Below are 11,380 nucleotides of genomic sequence, written 5' to 3'. Positions count from 1 at the left end.
CTCCCCCGCGGAGATAAAGAGTTAATATCGTCATCAGGCTCTAAGAATGTCATCACTTTCAACATCGTAATATTGTCATCAGCCAGTAATTCTAAGAATGTTATCACTTTGAAAGTCAGACAAAACACACCAAACATTCCCAAATACCTGAGGAGATGTCAAAATAGGTAGTGTCAGTCAGAGAATAAGTGACGGTGTCACTCGGTCCATCGTTGCTACTGGCGACAGCGGTGTAGAGGGCAGTGCTACTGGCTGTGTCTGCTTCACTGACCGTAAAGGCGAAGCTTCCACTCAAGGTGGGGTCATTATCGTTGAGGTCAGAGATTCTCAGGTTGACCGTCACTGTGGTACTCAGCACAGTGGCCCCATCGTCTTCTACCTGTGGCGAGAAATATCTACAATTTTTTCCTAATAGGCGTAAGGAATCTTGGTCTACCCCTGTCTCTTTTGCCCTCTATTCTTCCTGTCAAAGTAATATGTTCAAAGTTTTCATGTTGATTTCATGAATTTCCACTCACTGAAGGTTCACCCTATCTGTTGAGATAATCATACAGTGTTTGACCCCACGTTACATAACACATGTGATCAGAAATTAGATTTTGGGAACATTTTGGAGCTGGACCATCTACTTATGTGCCCAATACCATCAACATATAAAAACTATATTTAAAACCCCACCTTGATGAGTATAGTGTGAGAGTCAGCATTCTCATAATCCAGAGCAGTTGCCACAGTCACCACACCACTCACATCAACTGCTGGTGTTATTGTATTGGGGGTGGTACTGAGAAAGATCGAGAAGAAGAATCAAATCATTACCAGAGGATAAATTGCAACCACATATTCATAAACATACTAGCCAAGTACGAGTTTGTCATGTATGCATATCATGAAAGCAAAATATAAAAGACACACAAACATCTCACTGTTTCCGTCATTGTACCAGTATCTAAAAAATGTAGAACTTATTTTCTTGAGAATATTATGTGCTACAAACTGCAGTCAGTCATTCATACAAATATGCTGGTATATGGATGTGTAAGGCGTTAGTATATCATGAGTGTGTAACATAGTACATGCTTGTGTAACATGCTGGTACAGGAGTGTGAGTGTGTAATGTATTGGTACATGAGTGTGTAATATGTTATACATGAGGGCGTAATGTGGAGATATAATATGAGTGTGTGCTGAGTTTGTACACGAGTGTGTAACATGTTGGTACATGAGTGTGTCTCGCCTCACCTAACAATGGTGTAGGACAGCGTTGTGCCTGGATCAGCGTCGGAGCAAACTAAGGTCGTGATGGCCGTCTGTCCCTCCGTCACGTCCACGTTGACCACACTGGTACACAGAGGGGAGTTGTCGTTGACGTCATCAACAGTCACGGTGACCGTCGTCAGAGCTGTGCGCACTGGCACACCATTGTCTGCAGGTTAAACAATCCATGGATAAAATTCCTAAAAAGTGCTGTTTATGTCTTGCTACAGTAAACAATTTCATGTATCTAAATACAACTTTAAAATGCTAACCTTAGGGAGACCACATTTGTCTTCTATGCAACATGAATAACATTGCAAGAAACAAAATCCGCTACATTTGAAATGGCACTTGTAACACATCACATCATCATTTATCCTTAGTTTATCCTTTATGAACTATTTAAATTTTGCTACGTAATATTCTGTCCACTTCTAACAACCACAAGAACAAATTATTTAGAAACGAACCTTGTCCCTATTCCTTTCCCTTTGTCTTACTTGACAGTGAAGCAATTTAACAAAGAGAAGCTGTAAACACCCAACACAAACAAGACTAAACCACGAGTACCAGAAGTAAACAAACTTGAACAAGAAAAAGCTAACAAATCTGTGAGAATCACATGTCATGATAATGAAATCTGAACAAAAGAAACAGCTAGCTGGAAAAAATACAAGAGGGAAAACAAACCAGATGCTCTGATCTGTAAGGTAAAGGAGGTGTCTCCAGCGTCAAAGTCCAGGGTCTGAGCCAGCCTGACCTCGGCCTCGTTCCCGTTCTGGGTCAGTGTGAACTTGGTCTGGACGCCCACAAAGGCAAAGCTCAGGTCTCCATCCAAGCCAGTGTCCTGGTCACTTGCTGTGGCCTACAGACCAGAGGTGAACATGTAGCATTTTGCTTGATTAAACAACAGAAATAATATGGTTTATTAGTCAGTACCCCACAGCTTTTTGTCCTAATAGTCACACAAACCATAACTAAATTTCTGTGCCACATCTTTTCCATAGCAAAATAACTAATTGCTTTATCAATATTGGGAGGCTGCCAAAACAGGGCAACCAACTGATGGGAAATGAAAATATTCTATAAAAGTGAGTCTGATAAGACATTTTTTAAATTTCTAATCGAGTCTTCCTGCTGTTAAGAAATACCAGTAGTACAGCCATACCAGACTATAAAATACCCCAGGTAGCCCACCATCAGGGTAAATCCTACATAAACATTAGAGCAACAATATTATGATTTCCAAAAGTACATACTGGCTGCCAAAAAAATCCTCGGCCTTTTAGACCGCATGTAACTACTGCATGAAATTTACTGATAACATTGTCTAAATGTCTTGTATCAAAACTAATCTTATGTATTGTGCAATAGCCTGATAATTTCAGGAATCCAGATATACGGATTCATCCCCCCAAAAAACAACCACGGAACCTCTGAATTTCAGGTTTACAATGCAAACTCCTGCTTAACTAATGTGGGCGTGTCACAAGCTATAGTTACCATGGCGGAGCAAAAAAAAAATAACAATGTTTTTAAAAATTCTCAGATTCTCGACAAAATTAATGCAATCAGTAAACTGACGAGAAAAATAAGACAACTAATCAGACTCCAACTGACCGATACAATTTTATCTCCTACAGCAAACTGGCTCTCAGTAATGGTGACTGCGTAAGTGGCCGGGGAGAACACGGGGTCATGTTGATTGTCGGTAGTTACAGACACCGTGACCTGAGCACTGCCGGTGAGGGCACCTGCCGCACCACCACTGTCTGAAACATCAGATAGATGAAGGGGTTATATATAAAGTCAGCACATATACGAGCCATTTTTTAAAATGAAGTCTAACAGTAAATCCCACCCCACTAAAAGCACAAAATAGCCTGCGTCTGGATTGTATCCAAAAAAAGGTGTGGGAGGAGGAGGGGAGAATGAAAAGTGGTCTCTTGTACAGGTGAACAGGTGTTTGTATAACAGGTGTTTGTATTGGACTGGTGGTCGCTAGAGCAGGTTTGTCTATTATTTTGAAACCAGTCTACTTACCAACAGCAAGAACTGTGAGGACATAGGACGTAGTACCAGCGGCATCAGCATCAAGGACAGCAGTAGTGGTAATCTCGCCAGTAGAAGCATCAATTTGAAAACTGGAACTCCCAGCTGTGGATATATAATATTCCTTTCAAAGACAATCTGACTTTTATGATAAAGTTGAAATGAAATACTTACACACTGTATCAAATAAAGTTATAACGTTTTGACAGAGCAGCTGCGGCATTGTTGTTTTCAGCGAAATAACAGACACAATAATCATCACAAAAAAGTTTCATCACAATCATATATCTGACTGGACGAACATCAAGAAATAAAATTCAGTGCACACTGTCAATCAGAGTCATCTGACTGAGTTGGGCTCAGCCAGATTTTCCTTCATGGAGGAGCAAAAGCTGCCACTTAAACGCAATACAACTGATTGCGACTCACATCATTAAAAAACAAAGATGTTTGATTTTGAACATCACAATCAAATTAACTTGATATCGGTGGTATTGTGCCAAAAAATTAGCTATTACCGCATCCATGAAGGACAATCTGGCCGATCCCAAAACAATTCATTTGAGCGGAAGAGGGTTAGGAAAGGAACAAACTATGATACGAAGAATAAGAATAAAACAACCTAGTTCACACAAATCTAGTTGTACAATGAACAATAAGGCTTGTTCCTGGTAAACAACAGGAATGTAATAGCATCTCTACAACATTATCAGAAAAAAAGTTTTCTGTAGAGAATGTGCGACACATCCAAAAGTGATGTAGACAGAAATATGTTTACATAGAGTGTAAGAAACAGAGTAAATATTTCACATAGAGAATAAGAGTCAAGAAACATTATACTATCTTCATATAGAACAGGTGACAGTTGGTACGTACATCTTACATTAAATATAAAGAACAAGAGACAGAAAACATGTTATCTTTCATAGAAAATAGGAGAAAAATATCTTACACAGAGAATAGGAGACTGATCCATAACTGCTGGTGAGTGGGTCATCCAAGTCGTTGGCTGCGACAGTGAGTACAGTGGTACCTGAGGCATCAGTTTCTGAGACGGATGCACTGAAGATAGACGCAAACCACTAAAACATCTAATATGCAATCAAAATTCTACAAGATGATCATCGATTGTCAAGGAGAAAAGTGGTTGTCTTAGACTGGTGGATGTCTTGGACAGTGGCCGTTATAATATTATACAAACATGTAATGTGGAAAATGGGAAGGGGTCGTTTTGTACAGGTAATTGTCTTGTACAGGTGGCCGTTATAGCAGGTTCAACTGTCCTGTGAAAGCATCATAACAAATAATGGTCCACTTTCAGACCTAACTTTCATCTGCATCTGTTGTGTAGTTATTAGATTCTAGGCACTTCACTGTTGCATGCAGAATACCTGAGTTTGATTTTGAAGAGGGAAGAATTTTTATAGATAATCTGTCTTTCTCTTAGGACTCTGTATTCCTCTCAGTCAAGGTTGGCACTGACAGGCAAGGCCAAAGCCAGTCTCCATAATGTATCAAAATTGTGTTGACGGAAGGCTTTAAAACACCTACAATAAAAAAAAAAACCAGACTTTCTCTAAATGAATAGAAAGCTTGGTTCTCCAGTCTATGTCTGGATCGATAACAACAACAACAACAAGGAGGACAGAAAGACAACAACAACTCCAGTTTATGTAATCTACTACAGTCAAAAGATTTGTGAGGATTAGTGAGAGTTTGTGTAAAACGTATCCTCCCCAACCCATTCAAGGCTTCTCAGCACATCCAAAACTGTATTGGACAGAATACTAATCTGAGATTCCTATGACGTCATATTATAATTCTGCACAATGAGATACTTCACTACCATTAAGCTGTTCAGTTTTGCAAACAATGTGTCGCTTACCATTTTGGCAAACAGTGAACGCAGAAAAACATTTAAACACTAAGGAAATGGGTGAAAGGGAAAGATGACGGATAGGGAATGCGGAGAGATCAGGACAACATTAGGTTCTTTGAGAGCATGCGAGCAAAGAAAAGAAAGGCAAACCATGAGCACCACTGTCTGTTTAGGATGTTGCACTTCATGATGAAGATAAAGAAAGATTTTGTACAACTGCAAACAGAAGTCCTACAAATACTTTGAATACCAGAATCAAATAGAAACGTAACTAAAGTTTACAATGACTCATCATTTAAAAGACGACAATTTACAACGACCCAGCAATAAAAGGTCTACAAAAGACTGGAATAAAGCCTTATAGGTCAATACCTGTAGGAAGTGGTCGTGAAGGCCGGACTGTTGTCATTGCTGTCTAAGACAGTCACAGAAACGGTGGCTGTGTTGAAACCTGTAGCATCTGCCGCTTTGACTATCAGAGTGTGTGTTGTGGCAGCTTCTCGATCCAGTAGCTTTGCAATGGTAATCTGATAAGATATGGAAATATAATTGCATTGTTTGAAAGAAATAAAATTACTGAGCTAAACTGTTAAAAAAAAGAAAGGCAAATGCTTATCTTTTCTTATCTTTATGAGTAAAAGAGTTGGATACATAAAGTAATAACAATGGAATTATTTTCTATTCATTCTGTATTGCTTTCATTCAACACAATATAATTCAAAATAATAGAGACAAAGGCCCCCATGTCTATATCAGACTCAAATATCATGTTCTACAATTTTAAAGAATACAAAATGTAACATTTCATCAAGTGAGAATCGGAAAAGGTTAGGAAGAGATGTTTGTACCTGTCCTGAGCTCTGGTCAATGGCAAAGTTGGCGTAGGTGGAAGCGAAGCTGTACTTGATCTGTCCGTGCTGGTCCAGGTTAATGTCTGGGTCTGAGGCAGACACAGTGGTCACCAGTGTGCTCACAGCACTCGCCTCGTTCACGTTAGCGTTGTACACAGCTGGAGTCAGTGACGAAGGAGTAGGGGGGATGTGTGAGGGAAGGGAGAATAGTTAGAGGTACAGAGAGTTTAGCTCACAGCATTTTGCCACATTCATGTCAGCATTGTACACAGCTATAGGTAGGGGAAAGAAAAGTGTTCAGTTTAGTTTAGTTTTTATAAGAGATAATATATACGGCACTTGCAACACTGTTAGGTCATACAAGTGCTGAAGATTTGAGGTCTTTCTTGAGCGTAATATGCAAAGAAAAGGAGGGGAAATCATGAAGATAGATGTTTGATAGGAAAGAGGGAGCAAACCACAACAGTGCGCCTGCCTGTCACCCACAAAGAATATGTGAGAGAAGAGGGAATAGAAGTTTTATCTCAGAGCACACATTTCACTCATGTCGACATTATACGCTGCTGTAAATGTGCAACGGAAGAGAGCACAGTATTTTTAATATGAGCATATTACTGTGAAAGCCAAAAACGTTTATCAGGGGAAATAAAGCCAAAGAACGTATAATATAAGACAGAAGAAAAGTTATGAAGCATCAGGAATTGCTGAAGAAGAGTTAATTAAAGCAACCTGTTTAACCTGACGTAACAATATGGCTGTATACAGAGACAAAAGTGCAAACTGACTATGAACCCCAAAAATCTGAACTTTTCGGACCCCCTGAAAATGCATGCACAAGGACTCAATATTGACCACTCATATTAATAGTTGTAAAGCGCATAGAGCATGCTATATAGCATGGATTTGCGCTATATCAATGCAATTATTATTTATTTATTGTTTCGTATATCTTGTATCAAGAAGCAAAGCAAAATAAGGACAACTTCAGAAATCCAGATTTCTGGATTCCTCCGCAAAATTTGACACTTATGATACGGGGGAGACTGACCTGTGGCGAAGCTAGGCTGTCCCTCGTCCACACTGCCCACAGTGACTGTGCCCGAGATAGTTGTGTCATGAGACACGTCACCATCAGACACTAACACTGTCAAGTCATGAGTCTGTGTCGTGTCGTAGTCCAGGGCTGATTTCAGTCTTAGTTTGCTGCCAGACATCTGTAGAGGTGAGGGGTGTGGGGGTGGGGGGGGAGTTGGTTGGAGTGGGAAGGGGATTAGGGTGAGGAAGATGAGTTGAAGTGTGCGTGGTGGGGGGAGGAGACATCTTTCAACTAGGCGTTTCTCCAGTTCATCAGCTCTAAGATACAGATGACATGGTCGAAGACGAGGATAAAAGTAGTTGACTTAGACAGGTGGATGTTTTAATTTGTTCCATATTATTTTTTTAAACCCAAGGGGAGTGGGAAGTAGTCGTTTATTCAGGTGATTGTGATGAACAGGTGGCTGTCAGAGCATGACAGACTTTTTCTGTATTCGTTTGTTCACTTTATTCAGGTAGTGAACACTAATCTTCTAACATAACCCTTCCAGCCCTGGTCCCAGGCCCAGAAGGCCCATAAACCTGAGTTTTTTTGGTTCAAATGCTAGATTTACACCATGGCACATTGAGAGCCCAAAATCGGAAAGGCAGCACAACTCAGGTCCACGGGGTTAATACATTTGTAACAATACTACTAAAATAACAAGGAAATATTCACATTTAATAACATGTGCCACTGGAAAAGTACCTCCAACATCTTTCCGGCCAAAATCCTACAACCCTAGCACTCCATAAAATACGTTGGTCCATACCATTAAATCCCATATGTTATTGCATTAGTTACAAAATCAGCGAAAAAAAAACCAACAAAAAACATTCAAACATTCACATGTAACGAAACATATCGTCAGAAAGATGTCCAGAATGTAAAATTTTCCTGGGAGAGAAAGCTATTTCATTTTTTTAATCGAACCAACTTCATGTCTTTTTTTGTGCTTTTTTTTTCAACACTTAGAATTTGAATTTCAACAAAATATTTCTTGAGCTCATATGCAACTGTAACCAGATTAAGAAACAAAAATTACAACAAAAAATATTCAAAATTTTGGATATAGCACATCCAAATAGCTGACAAAGACTCCCACTTACCTCAAAGAGACTGGTGTCTCCAGATGTGATGGTGTAGGTAAGAGTAGTCCCAGCATCAGCATCAGTACAGCCAAAGTCCTTGATTTCATACGTGGCCACTTCATCCTCTCCCACTGTCTCTGCCAAAGTGTTGGGGCTACACACAGGAAACTCATCATTCTTGTCGCTGATGTTCACTACTTGAGTCACTGTTGCCGAGTTTGTTCCACCTCTCTCTATGGCCTGAGGACAGAGCCAAATGAGAAAATTTGGGCAAAGTGCCTTTTCAAGGGACACAAAGTCCGACCAAACTGAGCCTCAAACCCCCATCACCTCACTGTTACAAGTCCAGCCACAGGACACAAGATGCTTGAATAATTATTGATTAACAACAACAATAATATTAATAAAGCAATAATAATAATAATAATATTATTATAATAATTATAATAATAATAATAATAATAATAATAATAATGATAATAATAATAATAATAATAATAATGATAATAATAATAATAATAATAATAATAATTACATGACAAGAACAATAACAACAACACCAATAAAAGAATTATTATAATGCTGATAATGGTAATGAGGATTTCAATAAGAGACAGCATTTGAGAAGCATAGATCCTTACTCAAAAGAAAGCTCTATGCAAGAACATAATACAGCACGGAAACATTTCAGTACGTCCTAAATTTAAAATGGCAGCTATTATCATCTCAGCCAAGTAGGACCTATGACCAAAATTAAAATAATATGTTTTATCAAACAACATAATTGTTATAAAACCAGATTCTGTAAATTGAGCGTACTTGAATGACGAGATCATATGTTTGTTTCGTCTCAAAGTCCAGAGCCTTCCGGGTCTTCAACAGGGCAGTGGTGGCATCGATGGAAAACTGGCTGGAACTATCTCCTGACAGAATGCTGTACTGCAGGTCTCCAAACGATGGATCACTCCCATCTGGGTCTGTCGCAGTCACAACTGTACGAGGTGACCAAAACATAAGAAGGACAGAAATTACATTGCTTTCAGATCCATATTTCTAAGTGAGTGTCAAAATTTGGATTGCTTAAAGTTATCCATACTTGAAAGACTACTTTTTAAACAAGATAACATTTCAATTTAAAAAAAACAACTTTTTCCCTTGGTTATAATAATAATAGAAATAAGTTATCAGTTAGGGTAACTGAGCACAAAGCAGGACAGACATGGCCCTCTAACTGGTCTAATCCAAACTCTTGACGATAAAGTTGAAAAAGAAGGTGTTATTTTTTCAAAATAGGTCCTTACTCTGACAAAAAGGAGAAATACTATAGAGTCAAATCGTCCAAGACAATTACTCACTTTCAAGAAGAAAAGTGTTTGCCGTAGACAAGTGGACATTTTTGACAGAGTCATTATAATATAAAAGAAAAACACAAGAGGAGAAAGCTTTAAAGGAGAAGTGGTTCTTTGTACTGGTGATTGTCTTGGACAGATAGACACTAGAGCAGGTTCGATTGTACATTCATTACCTGCAACAGATTGCTGAACTCCGACATCTTCATCGATCGAGACAGCTGCGTACGAGGGAAAGGTCGGCCCTGCTTCATTAACATTATTCACGTTGACATACACTGTAACAGTAGAACTCTGGCCCGCCCCACCAGCATCGGTGACTGTGATGGTCAACGTGTGTATAGTGGACGTCTCATAGTCAAGGGTGTCTGATGAATAATGACACAATTAGAGAACTCTATATTTGAAATGGCTAAGCAAATTTTTAACTGAGTTAATAATACCCACAACGTTTAAAGGAAACTATCAAGAAGTTCTCCCTTCCTTTATATTTGTAAGTATCAACATTTAATTTTTTTTTTTTAAACAGACATTATCAAAAATATATCTTTCCAGTACGCCTTAAAGTATGGTACAATAAGAATTTTAAAGCCGCTCTAAGAACCGCTAAGAATAACAGTCGACCCAAGTTCAGACATTCTGTCTAAAGACTAGGGCATCCCCAGCCTGAAATAACCCCCTCCCACAATGAAGAATATGTTACCATTTAAAAGGTGCTATAAATCACGGATTCATACAAATATCTTGGTCTTACAATCGACAACAAATTTACATGGCAAAACCAAGTGAACAAAATCGTTAAAAAGGTAAATCAGAGACTGTACTTTCTGAGGAAACTTAGGTCTTTCAATCTGAATCCATCCATCATTCATATATTCTACACCACCAACACCAACATTAGAAACTTTGATAAATTTTGGTATCACTTGCTATGGTAGCAATTTGGGAAGGCAGCACATTATAAAAATAAGCAAATTGATAAGAAAGGCATCAAGAACAATTGGTAGAGACCTAAGAAACGTTGAATATCTGCACAAGACAAACGTTCTAAAAAAAAGGCGGAAATAAAGCTTAGTGACAATAGCCACCCACTGACATCGGAATTTCAATTATCGACCCGCAGTAAACGATACATTTCCAAAAAGGCAAGAACAGACAGATTCAGAAATTCATTTGTACCAACTGCAGTGAGGTTACTGAATATACAGTGCAACAAATGAAAGAGAGAGAGAGAGAGAGAGGGAGAGAATGGGTAGTCCCAGCATGTGTTTCATGGGCGTAATGTCCTGTCTTGTTGTGCGTTTGCGTGCGTGCACCTTAGGGTCTAACTTTTGTAACGTCTACTGCCATTGTTAACGACCAAGACAAATTTTGTTAACGACTAAGACAAATTTTGTTAACGACTAAGACAAATTTCTCCCTGCAAGATGAATAAAAATTGTCATTGTCATTGTCAAAATAAATAAAATGAAATACTTCAGTGGTCCAGAATTCCATCTCTACCCTCATTATCTATTTTGCCTAATCTCTACCTGATAAATAGTTGCACCCAAAAAAAGAGGAGAAGGTGAACGTTATGATATCTACTAGATGTTTTTACTAAACATAACGATAGGCAAGCCCTATAATGAAGAATGCATCTACTCTAACACACACATACACTAGAAAACAAATAAGCGCATATAGCTATAGGCCTATCATCAGTAAACACATTTAAATGCCGGCACACACTTTCATATATACACATAATATTAATATGTCCTTGATTCCCCAATCTGAAAAACAATACACAAAACCACAAAACAGAGAACAATAAAACACCCCCC

At 38.7% G+C, this 11,380-nt stretch overlaps 1 protein-coding gene across 1 annotated transcript in view; it reads right to left on the bottom strand.

Annotated features, from left to right (window-relative positions):
- Positions 1-11,380, bottom strand: part of LOC101849818 (protocadherin Fat 4) — a gene marked incomplete in the record, with an annotated part of 63,124 nt that overhangs the window by 32,385 nt on the left and 19,359 nt on the right. The window contains 13 exon segments of the mRNA XM_013088142.1: positions 148-379; positions 679-784; positions 1,243-1,426; positions 1,948-2,122; positions 2,878-3,029; positions 3,301-3,414; positions 4,262-4,371; positions 5,561-5,715; positions 6,037-6,197; positions 7,088-7,253; positions 8,224-8,445; positions 9,025-9,197; positions 9,731-9,922. Coding sequence (XP_012943596.1) covers positions 148-379; positions 679-784; positions 1,243-1,426; positions 1,948-2,122; positions 2,878-3,029; positions 3,301-3,414; positions 4,262-4,371; positions 5,561-5,715; positions 6,037-6,197; positions 7,088-7,253; positions 8,224-8,445; positions 9,025-9,197; positions 9,731-9,922 — 2,142 coding nt within the window.

The sequence above is a fragment of the Aplysia californica genome, unplaced genomic scaffold (genome assembly GCF_000002075.1).
Source record: "Aplysia californica isolate F4 #8 unplaced genomic scaffold, AplCal3.0 scaffold00022, whole genome shotgun sequence".
Lineage (NCBI taxonomy): Eukaryota > Metazoa > Mollusca > Gastropoda > Aplysiida > Aplysiidae > Aplysia > Aplysia californica.
The sequence above is the reverse complement of the archived record's forward strand: the minus strand, read 5'-3'. Positions and strand labels throughout refer to the sequence as shown.